This window comes from Vidua macroura, chromosome 4, assembly GCF_024509145.1.
Source record: "Vidua macroura isolate BioBank_ID:100142 chromosome 4, ASM2450914v1, whole genome shotgun sequence".
Classification (NCBI taxonomy): Eukaryota; Metazoa; Chordata; class Aves; order Passeriformes; family Viduidae; genus Vidua; species Vidua macroura.
Window position 1 is genome coordinate 45,591,663 of NC_071574.1, and position 19,622 is coordinate 45,611,284.

Here is a 19,622-nt window from a genome sequence, read left to right on the forward strand (position 1 = left end):
GATGGAGTGGACAATTCCTTCCCTCTTTGTCTCGCTCCTCGCGCATGGCAGCAGAAGCGGCCAGCCCCACCCACAGAACACATAAGCACCTGGGAGGAAGTGGCAGCCCCGGGTCCCGCCGAGAAGCAGTGCCATTCCATGCTCTCCAGAGCTGCGCAGGACCGGGGAAGACAAAGCTAAGCTGTTAAAATGGCCAATCACACAATCTGCCAAAAGTACAAAGAGTGTGTATATATATATATAATATTAATATATATATACTTTTAATATATATATAAAGATATCCTCTATTTTGTTGGATTGCCTTACACGTATATTTTCTATATTGAAGTGCTTTTTATAATTCCATATATGATATTGGAATGTCTCCAGCTTCCATCGAAACAGTCTTTTTCATTTCTTCTTTGGTATTCCAAGTATATCAAGGTGTGCTGGTTTTGGCTGCGACAGTGTTTATTTTCTTCACAGCGACTGGTATGGGGCTGTGTTTTGGATTTGTGCTGAACACAGTTGATAGTGTAGAGATGTTTTTGTTGTTGCTGAGCAGATATTACACACATATTACACAGACCCAAGGATTATTCTGCTTTTCATACTGCCCTGCTGGGGAGGAGACTGGGGGTGCATGGGAAGCGGGAGGTGACACAAGGCAGGTGACCTCAATTGACCAAAGGGATATTCCATACTCTATCACATCAGGCTCTCTCTATAAAGTTCCTGGGGGAAAAAGGAATAAGGGGAAGGGCCTTTGGAGTGCTGATGTTTGTGTTCCCAAGTCATCGTTACGTGTGACAGGGCCCTTCTCTCCTGGAGATGGCTGAACACCCGCCTGCCCATGGGAAACAGTGAATTAATTCCTTATTTTGCTTTGCTTTTGTGCATAGCTTTCACTCTTAAACTGTCTTTATCTCAAACCATGAGTTTTCCAGCTTCTACCCTACCAACTTCTTCCTGATCTTTCTGGTGTGGGAGTGAGTGGCTGTGTAGCACATGGCTGCTGGCTGGGGTTAAACCATGAAACAAGGATTACTGAAAGTCAGTATTAAAAGTCCAAAAGGCCACTCAGATTTTTTTTTTTTAACTCTATTTGTTAAAAGTTATCAAGAGCTGCTGATTAAAAGTATGTGACATTACTGGCTCCAGTTTAATATCCTGTTGAATTACTGTTGAAATTGAAAGTATTTTATCACAGTCATGTTCTGACATCAATTTCTGATCTTTCTCCAAGTACAGAACTATGCTGAGCATCATTTAGTACAAAAGATACACTTATACTTACATAGACCTTGCACTGTTAAATGCTACTGGATTTTTATGCAATGCTATTGATAACTCTACTGTTACTACTTTAATAATGGACCTGTAACCATTTGTTTTTTCTTGGTATGAGAAGTGAAGGAATACTTTTAATTATTAGTGACAAGAATACTTGTCACTCCATTCATTATTGTGTCCTTTGTTTCCTTCCCACATTTTAACAGTTCCTAGTTTCTAGTTTGTTATTAAACTCTTTTTCCCCATCTGTTATTTTGTTTTCATATTATATTTGCCATAGTTACTTTCACACTTACTCTTAGCTGAGCTGAATGTTTTAACATATATAATCTTTTTTTTTTTTCAGTTGTAATTCTAGCAGAACATTATTAAAATGTTCCCGACACCATCCACATTTCTTACATAATATCTGTCACTGCAAGTGTTGTGACTAATAATTGTATCAGGTCTGTAATGCTGGACTTTCCAAGCAACATTGTATGTATGTGTATCTAAATACATAATTTCTTTGTTATGTAAGTTACAGAAGAAAGAGAATAATTTGCTGCATTTTAGTTTTGTGATCACTTCCTCTATCAGTCATTATGTGAATTAAAGCAGACATTGTGACATGCAGATGTCACCTTTGCCTCTGAGATTCTCCCTTTCTGTCCCTTTTGGTGAGTATTTCCTCCCCCAACAGTATGATTACTGTGGGAGCTGGAGACCTTACAGTGATGGGGAGGTGTAGTGTTTGGGGCTGCTTTCAGACTATATTACCTTCAGTAATTCCAGTCATTTACAGTGCTTCTACTGTGGATGGAAACGTGAATATGCATCATTCCCTGTGTGGAATTTGATCCAGAGACTTTATTTTATCATAAAATAATACTTATCTCCTATAGTGTCGGGATCACCCCCAGATTGGGGTGACACCGGGTGGTAGTAAAGTCTCTCCTCCAACCCGTGCCTTCAAAGAAGACTCAGTAGTCTTCAGTCGTCTGGTCTCAAGGCAGTTTATTGCATGTTATCTCAAAGCACACAGACTCCCTGGCATTCTCTCTGATTCCTTCTCCCTCTGCGTCTCTCTCTGGCTCTCCTGCCCAAGGGGCTGGTGCCATCTTTTACACATTACGTATTAAATGTTTATATTTTTTTCCCCAATGCCTATCACCTATATTGAACAGTGGCTTTCTACTCTAAACCAATCTGTGAGTGCCAACTTCACCAAGAACATGAAGGATAGGAAGGAGAAAGAAGGAGGACAGGGCACGCCCAAATCCCTCCATCTTAGAACTTCTGACCCCCATGTACAAAACTCAGACCCCTCTGTACAAGGCCTAAAACCCCCCTGTACAGCACTGAAAAATCCTACCTTTCACTTTGTGACTACTTCTATTATAATATCTAAACTTTTGTGATTTCTTGCTCTTCCTGCAAAGTTGGTAAATTGTTCCATGGGTCAAATTCAAAACTACAGGGGTTTCCGGCTGCCTGCCAGGGTCTCAGAGGCTTCTGCCCTGGACCCGGAACATCCAAGAGTGTCTGAGGGACACCTTGGGTTCCGACACTGATGTCAATGATGTCAAGTTGGCTTTGTTGATTTTAGATACCATATAAAAAACACTAGCAAGTATTTAAGGAACTCGCCTTTTCCTGTTTCAAATGTCACCTCCAGAGCTTAAACCCATTTTGATTTGTTACCTGTCTTCTAGAAGTTCTTAGTGTGCTTCTGAGATAATGACTGATTTTACTTTAGCTCTTATTTACTCTTTCCATAAATAAAAAATAAATTCTGAGCAGCTGGACACTCATCTGTTTGTACCAGTAGAAGACATATAGTTTTCTGCAAATGTAAGTGTAAGTATTGGAGAACTCAACACAGATTCATTAATGTTACTGGTATCTACAGTTTCATACTGACTCATGTTATTTCCAATGGCAGATTGAAAAAAACCTACAATATTTTTTAACCATATTTGATGTTCAAAAACAAATGGGAATATCTTGGTGACCTTCTTAATAATACTTTAACCTGAAATCTTTCTTCCTCTTAATTTAGGTCAAAAAAGCTCTTTATTTTGTGCATATGTCTTTGTAACCTCATTTAATTATTCTCTGGAAGTAGTTATTGTTAAGCCCCTGCAATTTAGCACAGTTCAGCACATATTTTCAACTGCTTACAGGAACACACTGGGGAATGTGCTTTAATATCACTTCACACTTATTAAAATACAAATTCTGCCAGAGCAAGTATATGCGGCTGCTGTGAATGAATAAATGTTAATCATAAAAAGTACAAGTGAAAATTCAACCTACTCAAGAATATTGTCTAAATGTTTTTGTATAATAATATTTGTACCTGAATAAACATGTCAGTGAAGTAATTGCATATATTGTCATAATGACTATTAATGCAGAAATGACTACACAGAGATGAAAAACAATAAATGCTGACAGCTTTTTTACTTCTAAAAAGAGTAATTTCTAATATATCTTTATAATACTTTAAATAAAATATTTCTAAAATTTTAAATATATTTCTAAAAAATCACAGCTGCCTCAAAGCACTTCTTTAAAATATGTCTCACTGCTGATAGAAATTTATGTATTTTTTTTTTCTCCCTCTTTTTAGATATTTTTAAACGCAGATACAATCCGCCTGGGAAATCTACCAGTGGGGTCCTTTTCGTCCTCCTCCTCCTTCTCCTCCTCCTCCTCACCCAGCTCTTCAGCTCCTCGCCAGACTATCTATGAGCTCTGCGCTTGTCCCAATGGTAAACTTTACCTGTCCCCAGCAGGAGCAGGCTCCACATGTCAATCCAGTAGCAACATCTGCTTGTGGAGCTAGAATGACTCCATTTTATCCTCACACCAGAATAGCCTTTTGTTACTATCCCTCTGCTTCACAGTTCAGTTCGGTTTCCCTTGTGACAAGTCCGATGCTCCAAAGGGCCTGCAGAGCAACTTCTTCCACTGTAAGCAGGAGTACGGCACTGCCTTCTCTTGCGGTCTGTGCTGCCACTCAACACAGAGATGGAAGAGAGATATCCAGAAAACAATGTATTCTTCATCAGGAAACCTAGAACATATGATCACCTTATTTTCCAAAAGGGACAATAACACAGGTGCCTTTGCTACTTGAAGTGAAGCACATAGTTTTAGATTTTTGCAGGACCTGGATATGAACTGCGCATAACTATATATCTAGAGAGACAGAGAGAGAGTATATTAATTTACCCAGAATCTGATGGTGAGATGAATTGGTTCCCCCTGTATGATAAATAACTTTACTGTCTGAAAGCACAATTTTCCATTCATCTTTTTGAAGTAAACTTTTATCCCTGAATTTTAAAATTTTAAAGCATTGTGTAATGCTTGCTTTATTAAACAAATTCAGTAAATGGTTTTTAATACAAAAAGAGACAAAATTCCTCCCTGAGTTTGGTTTCTTTAAAAATGTGTTGTTACTATTTGTCTACTAAGTCTAGGGTTTTGTACACTAGGTAAATTTTGGAAATGCTCAGCAATATTCCTTTAAAAGTTAAAAAGACATGCTTTTGTTTGTCAGATGTGAATGACCTTATATAATATTTTCGTGGCCATTGCATGTGAAGCAATTGCTTTAAGTAGAACATACAGTTTCTGGGAAAGAAGAACAGGGTAAAGAAGGAAATTCTGATGATATGTTTTTTGATCATTGTATTGCTCTTCACAAGGTTCTCATAATTGGCAAATACAAAACCAAGGGAGAAATCTTCAAAGGTACATTTTCTGACTATGTCTATCTGCTGCCACTTGAACGCAGTACAAACATTGGTAGTAATGTAACTTGTGGTGCTGACAAGCAATGCACTAACAACTTGTATGACATTCACATTTATTATTCTCTTTTGTTTACCATCTGTTGATGAGGTTTCAAAGTAATAGTAATATATATAAAACTACATATTAAACAACATTTGGTATTAAAAAGTACGTCGATATTACATTACCTTTACCAGGTCTGTGTTTAAATTATGCAGCCACATTTGCACTCAGATCTCACTACTGACTTTTTTGACAAGTTTCCTGTGGGATTTCTTTCTTGTATCAATGTTCATACTTATTTGGCTTGATTGTTAATTGAAATCTTATAAAAAGGCTTTGGTATGCTGCTGGTAAATTTGTCACAGCATTGATTAACAAGAGTATCTTGAAACTTGCAGAACCCAGGAAAGTAAAACAATATAAAAATGTTTCCTATTATGGAAGATGGCTTGATTGTGTGAGGTAAGTGTGCTTTTTAATTCTATTCTTTAAATTACATCACCTAGCTTGTATTTTTAGAGGCTTCTGAATCTAAGATCACCAATGAAATGAGAGCTTTTGCCAAGTAATTCTAAGGCCAGGGGAGATGGTGCAAGGTGGGTATTTCTACACACTTTTTTTTTTTTAAATATATTTTTAGAGAAAAAACATGAAAATAAGCTAACTAGTATGGCCTTGGCATCTTATTACCACCTAATTTGTTTTCAGTTCAAGTGAAATTCACTCCTGTGCAGAAGACCAGCACAAGACGTGTCAACGGCTTGACTGGTGCTTGCCTTACCACTGGCCCTCTTCAGAGGTGTGAATTTTACCCCATAGCAAGAATTCTGTATTTGCTGGTTTTAACAGTTAAATGAAGATTTTGAGTTGATTATTTTATGTCTTTAAAAGAAGGTTGTTAACAGCTGAATTTTTGTCTCTTTGAGATTTTTCTTCTTTGAAATAAAATATACTAGAAAATATTGCAAGAAAATATATTAGAACATGAGGATTTTTCAGATAGTAAAAAGGACAAAAAGAGTTACAGATGACAAAGAAGGTGACAATAAAACATGAAAAAGTGTAGCCATACAATACAGCCTTCAAACTGTAGGGATATAGATGTCTTTTTCTTATGCACACAAGTAATAGAATGGTAAAGTGACAGTCATGAATTTCAGGAGCAAAAGTATAAAGATATGTATGAGGACACATCTATATGTATTCATTATCTGTGCACACCTACATCTACCTGTTGCTGAAAAGATGAACAAATATAGTGACTAATCTATTTGGTGAATTAAAATGGGGCTTCCTACAAATTGTATACAGGTAAGCCAAGGAGTTTTTTTCTCCTCAAATAAACCTGCAAGATGACTTGCAGATACCTTGTCATGAATTTTCCGCCAAAAAAATCCTATTTGTTTGTTCTTCACCTTCTGAGATTATTTACATGTTAAAAGTTTAAAAAAGGTCCCTGTTCACTGGATGGAAGGACCCAGTCTTAATAAATTTTACACCAACTTGGTTGGTAATGGGCAGGCAGGAAGAAAACTCATTTGTTGCTGATTAATTATAACAGCCAGACTGAAATAATTTGCCACTTTGTATGAAGAGAACTCAGAAGAGATATATGAATAGTACATTGGACTCCAAAAAACCAACCCAGTAAGTTCACGTAGCTCTGCGCTGTCAGGATATTCCTTATTGGATTCCCATCAATATGAAGTAGAACATATTTAAGAGCTTCAACAACCTATGAGATAGAATAACAAGTTCTCATAAAGTCTTAATATTCTGTTGAATTTCATAATGTTGATGTTTTTCTTTAAATCCATTGAAAACTGTAAGAAGGAAAGAAATAAGTTGATATTTAAAAATTATTTCTAGTCCACATGATTTCAAGGAGTATTCAAAAAGTGATTTCAATGCATTAACCATACTGAAAAATTAAGATGCCATTCTTATGACAGCAACGAAATATCTACAAAGACCTTGTCGGCTACATGTATTTAATATATATGATAGATTTATCTCCTGTAAGAAATATTTGTGTCATATTATAGGATGCTCTCTCTTTCTTGTTACAAAAAAAAAAAAAAAGAGAAAAGTAAAAGCATCAGCCAACCTCTCTGAGCACTGTCAGCTGTATGGTTTGTATTGCAGTTCATTCATTGGTTAAGTGTTAAGACCAAAGACAGACACTTCTATTATATCCAACACTATGACACTGCTGTTTCTACTAATTCTGTTGGAATGAAGAGATGAAAAGTTGTAATTACAACATGAAATGTAACATAGTTTAGATTTGTGCAGCATTTTGAGCTGTAGATTTTCACTTTTTTCCAGGGTTTAAATTTTTTGTCAGTGTCTTGCAATTACCTTACTATTCATGCATATGGGGGGAGTCTTTTGGTGTTCCTAACAAATCATGCCAAGACATTGCTGCTTTGAAATGAAGTTATACTGGTTTGCTTGCAAAATTGGCTTGATTGGCTAAAAGAATTCACTTTCAACCATTTTAGATGCAGAGTGTTATTAAGTCTGGAAGATAGAGCCATAAATGTCTAGAAAGATTTAATGAAGGATGTTTGAGATATTTGGTTGCTAACATAATGTATCTTTTAGGGGGGTTTTGTTTTATTTGTTTGTTTTGCTTTGTTTTTAGATTCCAAATAATTGCTAAATAAAAAACAAGTTAAAAACCCGCAAACTTTGGACTATGGAATTGTTATCAGCTGATTCACTGTAATGCGCATGAAAGCTGGATCACAATCTGAGTGTTGTATTGTTCCAAACACTACTCAGTAAAGGTCTGCTAACCATTTTTGTTTTGTAACCTTCATGTTAATGGTTTTCTTTTGTATAGAAGTATATATAAAAAGATGGGAACTATTTTCTTACACATACTATGCAATATGTTTGTAGAACAGCAATATTACCAAAATTACAAAAGCTGTGCTTTTGTACTCTCTTGCTTTATGTAATACAAATCTTTTTTCTATTTTATGGACTGTCTGTCTTTAAATTGTGGATAACATTATTCAAAAGCAGTACTCTGAAAATTTTAAGATTTTTTTTTTATTTACCTTTGATTTTATTTTTTTAAATGAAAATAATAGCAAGGTTTTGGAAGTTGGAAATTGTTTTTTCTTGGAAAGCTAGAACTTTTTCAGCATGTAATTAACACTCATTTTAAAATGTCTCCTGTACTTCTTTCATTTGGTCTTAGCATTTCCATCTGGTGCTACCATATAACCATAAATAAATCTGATACATTAAATAGGAAACATATCAGAACTAATTTCAAGAATAATCAAACAGGAATCCTGCTAAGGGTGAGGAGAACATAGAGAATGGCTGATGAGAAACTTTTGGATTTTCTGGGGTTTTTTTAATGGATTTTTTTTTGTTAGTTTGCATTTCCTTACCTCTATCTACATTAGCAGCCAGGTAACAGCTTTAATTTGTTTTTCAGTTGTTTTGTCCTCATACACAGACTATAGTACAGTTTTATTTCAAATATTTTTTGTAAACAACAGACACTGCATTTAAATGCAGTACTTATGTTAGGAAAACCCAATTTTAAAGAAATGTAGGCTTTATTTCTACAGCAGCATTAGTAAAGTTTAAATTATGGTGCTGCTATATCATCTACCATAAAAGCATATTACACTTCTCAAGTTCCTTTGTATCTTGCCAGAATAATCTTAAACTGCTTATTCATGTTTAAACTGCACTTGTTTACAAGCCACTTGAGAGTTACAGAGTCATGTAAAAGGTTTTGGGGTGGTGTCATCAATGCAGACAAATGCTCTCTGTGCTTACCCTGGGCAGTGTCAGTGCTGGTAACAGCACAGCTTTGCACAGGGCTCAGACAAAAAGCAAGGTGAGCATTTAGTGGGTCTGTTTACATTGAGCTCCTTGCTGCCATATTATGATTTTGTCAATACCCAGACAGCAACTCACTTCACAATGCCTAAAAAAATCAGTAATTTCTGTACAAGAGCAACAGTTGTATAGAAGTATCAGTAATATAGACTGATAAGTCTCAAGTTACTAAAACATGATAGCTGATACGAAAAGATAACCTGATACAAAAGCTGATAAGAAAAAATATTGTTAGCCATTTTACTCAAGGTTAGACTAGTCCAATCTAGGGAAACTACTTCCAGTAAAAGAGAAATAGAAAATAAGTGAAAAAAAAGTCCACCATATGCATCGTGCTGATTCAACAGAGCCCACACTGAGACGAATTTAATACAAGCTCTCTATGTAAAATATAGCTATGTCTCCTCTGAAAGTTGGAACTGAGCTTCAGATTATGTCATTTGGATTTGAAAGTATTATTTGCTCTTTCAGCAATACATTTCTTATACAGGCCAGGACAGGAATAGTTTCAGAAGAGCTGAGGTAAAATCTTATACTGTATATCGAGTCTGATCAGAGTCCATTAACCACAATAAAATCTAGCCTTCTTAATTAAGAAAAAAAAATTGAAATTTGAAACTTTTGCTGAGTTTTGGGAAAACTTTAAGTGGATTTCACCTTTTTAAGGAGTGTCAAGCTCTAGAAGTGTCTTCAATTCTGACATAGTTAAGCAGTGACAGTAACTTATATTAAAAATTTGGCCTTGGGACTAACCAATTTTATTTAATGCATGACTTGATCTGAGAAGTAAAAGTTGCTTTTAGTCACATGTATGTCTCTTAGTTTGAAAGACCCACAAGGGAGAAGTTCATCTTTCAGCATCACCTAGAGCACAATGCAAAGTAGGACTTAAGCATAAGAGATGCATTTCTGAAGGCAAGATGTATTGTTTTTTGTGCTTTATGATATTCTGAGAGCTTGCATACAGTCATTCTTTATCACTGAGAGATCTGCATTCTAGCACAACTTATTTCTAAGTATATATTTCAGAACATAAATATTTTCTTTCTAGGGGATGTTACTCAGTTTTCTTGTCCCAAACACTGCAACAGTTAGTAAGTCAAATCCTCCTTTTTAACTCCCACCCACTCTTAACTCTTCAGCTGAGCTTCAGTTGTCCCCTTAAGCATCCTCCTTTCTTCACAAATAACAAAAGTATAGGCAACAAAGAGAATTTTGCTGTCTCTTTATCAGGATATTTCCTGTGTGACTTACTTAAACTGTGTCAAGGGGAAGGTTATTTGCTTTGTGACAGCAGAAGTTATATAAGAAGGAAAACACACAGAGGTAAATATCATTTTTAGTCTATCTTACTGGAATGATACTTCTAGAGTGAAAGATTTTAGACTATAGGATCCTTAACAACTTTTGATTTCTCAGATGTTTTGTCATTCAATTAATGTATTTAAAATACCATAAAATAAAAATGCAAATTGTCCAATCCTGTTGCATTTTTTTTAATAGAAAAGGAATCACTGGGCTCATTATTTGTCCCTCTCTAGCAATGCGCTTATTTACTTTTACAAATCTGAAAGGAAAAAACAGAGCTAAAATGTTAAATAGGATAAAGATAACTATTTAAAACCCATATTAATAATAGAATATTGTTCCTTTTAGTTCATGACTGACATTCTCATTCATCCTTGGTAAATTAATGCTCTGATTTCTTATACAGTGGCAAGCCTTTCTGTTGTTTTGTGCGATCTCTGGGAGATAGGAAATCCCTGATGATAAAGGAAATAGAATGACTGCACAGTACTGAAAGAAACATCTGTGATAATATTCCCCATGCTACCATGGAACCCAAAAAGATATGGGAGCATTTACTCATGTGAGGGGAAAAAGGTCATCTAAAGCATTTAAATATTGTGAAGAAAATAGTCAGGATGCTTTCCAGCTCCATGTTCCCCAGGATAACTGAGACGTGGTGTTGCAATAACCTTTGAGAGACAGACAGAAAGGAAATGGTTTTCTTGATCTGCATAGGGATGTGTAGGACAATGATGCACAGGTGGTAAATCTAAATCATTTTGCAACAGTAAAAACAGTCAGAAGACTTCTCCCTAAGCCTCAGAGAAATGGAAAGAAAGTCAGGTGAAGATGTACCATACATTCCTAGAATGGTTTGGGTTGAAAGGAATCTTAAAGAGCATCTAGATTCAACTCCCCTGCCCTGGGCAGGGCCACCTTCCACTGAACCAGCTTTCTCAAAACCCCATATCCAACCTGACCTTGAACATTTCCAGGGGCACCCCCAACTTCTCTGAGAAATCTGTGCCAGTGCCTCACCAATCTAAACCTAACCTCATTAAATTTAAAACCAGTAACCCTTGTGCTGGCACTACATGCCCTTGTAAAAGCTCTGTCTCCAGTGTTCTTGTAGGCCAACATTAGGTACTGCTCTAAGTTCTCACTGGAGCCTTCTCTTCTCCAGGCTGTACAACCCCAATTCTCTCAGCCTTTCCTCATAGAAGAGATGTTCCATCCCTGTAATCATTGTTGTGGCCCTTCTTTGGAACTCACTCCAACAGGTCTGTGAATCATTTTTGTACCTTTATATCCTTGAAATTTTCTTTCTCCTTAATTTTCTTGGCTCTTTTAAAAACCAGCATCAGGAAGGAGAAAGCAGTAACCTAGGTATGAATATTGTGCTTCTCAAATAAGAAGGTGACAATGAACTCTATGTTTGAATATGTATCACTGTTTATGGCAGAAAGAGATGAAAATAGGCCAGTGCAGTAGGGTGGATTCAAACCCCAGTAAAGTCAATAGGAAATAATGACAAGCTCTGTGTCTCTAGATTAAGTTTTAAATGTTCATTAAAACTTTGTACAAAAAAAATTAAAATTGTCATAGTCCATGACTTTTTATAGTGCATTTCTAAAATGCATCATTAACATTAGTGTAATTTTTCCTCTGCAAATTGTTCCAGCTTCTAACTGCAAGTACCACTTTGACTCCTCACAAGGAGAATTCTAAATAATTGTACAATCTTCAGTCATTTGTCAAAACCAAATTAAACAATTGCAAGATGTCCAAAATGAATCATAGAAAAAATGGTAAAAAAATCTACTGCCACTGCCTTTTCATATTTTGGCTCAGTGTTTTCCTTGCAGTGGAGGAGTTGCACTGTTTCTGGAAGCAATAGATTTGATATTCCTGGCCTTCCCACTCACTTTTAAAGAGTCTCTGCAGACCATGCTGCTTTCCTTCCCTTTTGCACAGGGGAGGAAAATTAGAGAAATTATTTATTAGAAAAATTTATTAGAGAAATTAATTATTTCTATTGGGTTTCAGCTTGATTTTTGTTGCATGGTCTATCTTTACACTTACCTTAATCTCTGTTTTTAAGTGTAAAGGGAATAGAAACATCTGATGGCAGCTACTAAGTCTGACAATATTAATTGCAGCATGAGGTGGGTTATTGCTCAAGATAATAACTGTATGGTAGAGAAAAATTGAGGAGGAGAAAGGGAGCATACAAAGAAAAAGCATGGAAAGAGAATAAAGGCATGGGGAAAGAGTGGTACTAGTACAGGTTTACTGTTAAAAGGGGAAGAAAGTGCTAAATAAATGTTAAAATTTCTCTTTCCCTCTCTGACCTTGTCAAATATATCATGCCAAAGTGCAGAAAGCAGGGGAAAGCTCCAGGCTAGCATTGATTCAGAAGTCCTTTTCAAGACCAGAAATGTACTATTCATAGGAACAAGACAGTAAAAACAACATCAGAAAATTTCTGTTGCTTCTCTGGCCTCTCTGTGAAGATAGGCACAGATGTGGAAGCTATAAGCTATGGAAACTGTTTAGAAGACAGAAAGTTTTATGTACAAAAATACAGTTCTGGAAGAAGAAGTCACTGAGGCTTACATTAGGCTACAGCAGTGTAAATGGAAAATAGCTGGAACAAGAATTAGAAAATGGAGAATAGTCTGTAGGTTGGTGAGGTTTTGTTTGTTTGTTTGATTTGAGGGTTTTTCAAGAGGAGGGAATCTGAACTGTAAGGTATTTTATTATTTCCTTATTTCTCTTTCCTTTGCTTCTGCTTTGTTTTCCAAACAGCATCTGAGAACAGCAAAGAGCAAAGAGACTCGTGCTGTGATTTCACAGCAGTCAAGAACTGTGTATATATGTATATGTATATGTATATATATGAATGAAAGAATAATTAAGAAAGCAGCGCTACTTACAAGCATTTTGGAAACAGTAGTTTTCTTGTTTTATGAAAGGTTGATCCATCAGCTAAAGAATGGGACTGACAATGAAAGCACACATTTGTGTTCAGGTTTTTTAAGCACATTTATCTCTACTCACATCACATTACACAGTTTTCAAGCCCAGATGAGTCCTTTTATATTACCATGTAAAGAAATATTTTATATCTCTATATATGAATTAGTTCACATGCAGTGCAAATTTTCCATAAAGGTTTTTATTCTCTATGATGATTATTGCCACCTCATCTTCACGTTTCCAGCATTAGCTGCTGGACTCTGGTAGACCTACTAAAATTCAGACCTTACCTCTTGGTACTTCAATTATTACTTTGGGAGAGTCTAGGACACCATACCGGTCCTTTTTATGGTGCTGTGATAATAAACATCTCTTCTCATGCATGTTAGCATACATTTGTGAGCGAGTCACCATAGACTTAACCAGATTCCTTGAGTTGCTTCTAAAATTATTTGTTTATTTACCTCCAGTTTCCAAAATCTTGCATGGCTTTAATATAATGTGGGTTTTTATCTTTTTGTTTAACTATAGTACATAATGTACTTTTAAGATATTTAAATTATACACCTAAACCACAAAACTTTATTAATGGCCATGTGTTCCTGAGAACTGAAAGGGAAAAATACATTTAAATCATATTAGCTCACATTTTACAGAACAGTGTAATTTCTGTTGTTTTAGGTGATTTTCCTATCTATTTTTAGGAAACCTAACAAGCAAATGTATAATTATTTTTGACATTGTACTGTTTGCCTAAGGAATAGCAGTTCAGTTAGACTATTGTGTGACAAAGTATTAACATTCCAAAGAAACAGTTCCAAATGGTGTATTATTCCCTTTTAGAAGTAAATAATGTATTATCATGTTGTGAAGTATCACAAATTAAATTATATTAATTTTTAAATAAATGTAAATAAAGTTCTTTAGTAGAAACTTCTGTGAAATGTGCACCTTCAATTTATTGACTTTTTCTGCTAACATAATTAATTGGGAAAATATGTTAAGCTACATGCTAATCCTTTTCATATTTTATGGCATTTTGCATTGTCTCACATATCTTTTGTGTAAGTGGGATACATTTTTCTTTGGGTTTTTGTGCAGAATTCATATATTTTTGTTCTATTATTTAATTCATATCAACTTATCCTTTGGATTTATTTATTTTGAATGCAGTTTTGTCACTACACTTAACATTTAGGTCAAGTTCATCCAAAGCTCTGAATATATATTTAGCTTTAAGTATGTGAGTCATTCCAGTAAATTTAATGGAACTTCTGAAATCTGAAGTTAGAAGCATGATAAAATATTTTGCTGGATCATCTTCATAAATCAAGCAAAGTAAGGCAATACCTTTCCAATTTAAAAATTATTTACTGTAAAATAATGAAGGTAAAAGATTAGTCTGACTATTCCACAGTGCTTCACTTTTGCTTATTTTAGTTGAGTAAAGCTGCTCTTGAGAAGATACATTAATCACTATTTTCCTTTCCAGATCTGTGTGTGACTTCTATGCACCACTGGCCCTCTGCATCATAACTATTTTTATTCCTGATTTGAATTATATCAGCATCTATTATGTTGAAGTGTTTTGTGCAAGTCCTAAAAAGCCCTGCTGACTTTATAAGAACATACTCTATTGTGTCTTTGAGGATAAATGGCATCAATCAGCAAAGTGAATCAATGGCATTAGGCTATATTTCACATATATACCTCTAGAAACTATCTAAATTTGAAGCCTTGAAACATGGATAAAACCTTTACCCTGCACATGAAGGGCAAAAGGACCTTGATTCCATACTTCATCTGCCATGGTACAGTTTGCTCATTCTGATGTTCTCTTATTAACAATGTCTTCCCAGATGCATTGGATGGTGTGAACACACATCATCAGGCATGAATTCCACAGGATGAAGAAAATCAATTTGAATTGTCAAAAAAATGAAGGTGATGCAGATGGTCACTGTATATTGCCAGTTGTTCTGCAACTCTGGAGTCTTTGAGAGGGATTTAAAAAACAAACAAGAAATCAGTTTGTAAATTGTAAAAAGCTTCTGAGCTTCATGACTGCCCTATTTATTATGATGGAACACAGAGGAGCTTGAACAAAAGGAGAATGGAACTTTCTTCACACCTGCAATAATCATTGTATAGTGGAAGAGAGAAAAGGAAGAAAATTACAGTTTTTAGTTTTGCCCACATGAAAATAACACCTCATAATATCAGATTTTGTATAGGGAGATGTGGCTGTTAGCTGTATCAGAATTGACTGCTCTGTCAGCTTTACTCTGTGGAGGATAATTATTGGCAAAAATTTTTAGTTATGTATTTTCAATCATTGTGATTATTCTGCTTGTGCCATCTCTTTTTCTTATCCATTAACTTTATAACTCCTTAGGACTCTTTCTGTAAGAATCTGTAGCAAATAGTACTGGGAAAGATCTCTGGGTTAACAGCCTTACCTTCTCAAGATTAAAAGACTAGCACATGGAAATAATGCTTCATTTTATAAGAAAAGTTTAAAAATCTGGTCATAATTACAAATTAAATTATCCTAATATCCCCCTTAAAGATAAATAAAACACCTTAGATATCACTCTGCGGAGTTTTCCTGTTACATTCACCTTGGATTTCTGTGAACTCTGGAAAAAATACCCCGTCAATGCACTTAACCCAGCCAATGTCCACGTCTAAGTCAGACTGGCAGCGGCAGCAGAGGATGGTAATTAAGGACAGCATGGGTGTCTGGCCAATTTACACAGTCCCTTCCCCAGAGATTCCCCCAGCACCCACAGTTATATTCATTGCCTCATTCCTTTGGTATTGGATTATGAAGTTGTTGTGCATGGGTTTCTGTAATCCTTTTTTAAAACTGCTGACAGTTGCTTTCTGTGGCAGCAAGTTCACAAGAACATTCTTTTATCTAATTTAAACACACCTTCAAGTAATTTCACTGACTGCCCTTAGTTATTGTGGGATTTAGAATATAACAGAATAGACTGAACATACAGAGATCATCTAGTCCAACTTCTTGACCACTTCATTGCTGACAAAATATTTGAAGCGTACTCTTAAACACTGACAGGCTTCAGGTATCAACCACCTCTCTAGGAAGTCTATTCCAGTGTTTGACGACCCTTCTCATAAAGAAATGTTTCCTAATGTCCAGTCTGAACCTCCCCGAACTGGATGAATAATAGCTCTGCAACCACTTTATCCACCACCATAAGAGTTAAACATATCTCCTTAAAGAGACACCATCTTCTCTGCAGTTTCTTCAGAACTCTCACATAAAACCCACTCAGTCCTGGTCACTAACTAACACCTAATTTACTTGGTTTGGTAGTTTTCTGTGTATATTCTCTAGTGATTTAGCCCCTCTGATGTATCTGCTACACAGAATACATTGAGTGTCAGAATATCCTCAGTACCATCAGCATCCTCTGCATTAGGCTTGTAGTTCTGGCACAGAAAATAAATTTTACCTTTGCTCTACTTTGATTCCAAAGAAAGGATTATTTTCTTCACAGAAAAAGTGATTAGATATTGGATTGAACTGCCAAAGGAGGTGGTGGGGTCACCATCCCTGGAGGTTGTTAAGGAACAACTGGATGTAGCACTTAGTGCCATGGTCTAGCTGCCATGGTGATGTTGGGTCATAGGTTGGACTTGAAGAACTCAGAGGTCTTTATTTCTCGCTTGATTTTTTCTGTGTCATTCTGTGATTCTGCATTTAACATTGCACATGCCAGTCAGACAGCCTGGCTAGCAGTCTGGTTTGTCCACTCTATTTTTATGTTTATTCCTTCCTGGCCTTTCAGAGACACATGAATATAAACCACATCCTCTCAGAGGATTCCTCATTCTGAACCAGGTGCTCCTATGTGCCTGTTGGCTTTCACCTAGCCCCTAGCATAAAGACTCCTCTACAACCCTTTTAATTTTCAGTGCCAGTAGATTGATTCTATTTCTACTAAAGTGCAGTCTTAACAGGATGACTGAGGGTTTAAAATCTATAATTCTGAAAGTGTTGCTGCAGAGGGAACACATGAATCTCGTGACAAGAGTCATGCACACTCCTGAAGATAAAGAGACCTGTAAACACACTTTCCAAAGCACATGAAGCAAACTGTGCTAGAAAGCAAGAAAAATATGTTCATAAGCCATTACTTGAACCTTTAGCTCTCATTTCCTAAATCTGTAATAAAAACATACCACTGAAGCAGCATTTTTAATTTTGTTTGACTATTTTATTTTTCAGTGAAATACTTTTTGAATAATTTCTGGTCGTAGCTCCTCCTTTCCTAGTAATACTTTTTCTCCTAGTAACTTACCTACCCTCGTATTCCCAAAATGTTTATTGCAATAAAATTCATCCCACATATTCATCTGGCATATAAATTATGTTGCTCTCTGATCATGCAGCAACACAAGATGAAGTTTTTTAGCTGAGGAGAACTAGGATTTTTAAAAAGTATCTAAGTAAGACTCCAGGTGGGCCTGCTGGGTGTTTGCTGGGTAATCAGTGCTTGGAGTTGTTGCAGCTGGTGTCTTCATCTCCTGCAAGGCTTCAGTATTCCCGAGCAGATGTGGCTCTCACTCTTGATCAAATCCCAATTCCTGCTCTCGTGCTGTCTTTACTGCTGGCTTCTGAGGTAGTTGTCATGTTCTTCATCCTGTAGCACTTTGTGCCTCAGTCTGATGTGTGAAGCAGCATGGTGAGTACTGTTGAAGGGAAAGGAACTGTCTACTAGTGAGTGCACTGTGGCTGGTGCCTTCTCAGGCTTAGAGATCTCCAGATAGCAGAATAATCATCACAATATGTTGTTTAGTGTTTTCTGCATGGAAAAAAGTAACTAAGCTATTTTCAAATGTTTGATTTTTCTCCATTACTGGAGAATATCATAAGTGCTTTGCCCTCTCTTACCCTGTTGCTAAGGTTCCAATCTTACAAACAAGAATGTAAGGCTTTAACTGCTGGTAAGCTACAATCTTCAGTAAGTTTTATCAGGCTGCTCACAGGGTTAACAGTACGTACATCAGTAAATGACTTTGTATCTCATACTCTATGGGCTTTACCCAAATTCAGAGAAGAAAATTATGTGCAGTGATTAAAGACCAGATTCTTTTCAATGCCTTATATCCAGTTTAAGGACTATTCAGGATTATATTTTTAAAAAATAAATCAAGAAAACTAGATTAAGATAAGAAAAAAATCTACAGCAATACAACAAGCTTTAAAGGAAAAAAAATACTGTTTTTCTAGTGATGTTAACCTGGTGCTTCCCACTGTGCTTTAAAAATGAAAAAAAAAAGTGATAATAGATGTGCAGTTAGCAAATTAACAGCTCTTACAGTCATTAAAATAAGGCATTTCATGTTTATAGTGTCCTGAGAGCCATATTTTTAATATTCTATGCAATTAGATTTTATACAAAATCTCTTCTTACTCTTTTACTCTTTGTTTTTTAAGGATATCTGCAGCAGTCCATATTTCTTGTAGATATATGTAACAATTTAATAAACGCCTAGATTATTTCCTCACTAAAAGAAAAATTTGTCATCCAGAGAAAGTCAGAAGGATATTCAAAATTATCACCTAATCTAGTGATATGAAGAAAAATCTAGATCTGGTAAAAAAAACCAAAATCTAATAAAAAATCTCACCTCACTGCCTGTGTAAATATTTATGCCAAAGGCAATTATTTACACTCATTTTCTTTGTAACCTTACATACAGGCATTTTTTTCCCAGATTCTCCTGTTCACATAGTTAATTCTTCTTGCAATATTACTTATTACTACTCCAGTAATTACATATAAAAAATTAGACTGCAGCACAAATTACATGTCAATAAATCTGGTACTTGGCATTTATGGCTTTGTTTAGAGGCTTATAATTTTAGTAAGCCTGACCACTTGTGAACTATTTAAAGAGCTTTTCCATTGCTGTTATGCTCACTGTTATTTATGAAATCTCGTGTCTTTAGATATCCTAAATTATATTTTCAATAATTATCATGGATAGATGTCTAAACTGTAGGGATTACAGCTTAACAGGTGTCAGTTAATACCATGCTTGAGTGCTGCAGATAGCCCAAGGAGTATATTCATGTCTAATTGTCTACACTCCAGAGCACAACAGCTGCCACTTGTAGCAGATGCATCATCTGACTGATGATGTTCTGCAATGTGTCGACAGGGATTTCTGGTGCAGCTGATTATATATGATTGTATTTGGCATAGCTGCCCAGCCTTAATAGACACTGCTATCATTGTTCACTGAGCATTGGAATACTTTAGTCAGCTGTTTGTTATGCCAGCTATAAGGAACTATCAGCCTAAAATTTTCATTAAGTTGGCTGTTTACTGGGCCATATAAAATGAATTGTTGACCTTAACGAACTAGTGTCCTCATGTCAA

The 19,622-nt window shown here is 35.8% G+C and overlaps 1 protein-coding gene across 1 annotated transcript in view; it reads left to right on the top strand.

The window, feature by feature from the left end:
- Positions 1–4,247, top strand: part of SGCZ (sarcoglycan zeta) — a 174,503-nt gene extending 170,256 nt beyond the window's left edge. The window contains exon 7 of the mRNA XM_053975625.1: positions 3,890–4,247. Coding sequence (XP_053831600.1) covers positions 3,890–4,105 — 216 coding nt within the window. The 3' untranslated portion in view covers positions 4,106–4,247. The remainder of the gene's footprint in view (positions 1–3,889) is intronic.
- The last annotated feature ends 15,375 nt before the right edge of the window (positions 4,248–19,622 follow it).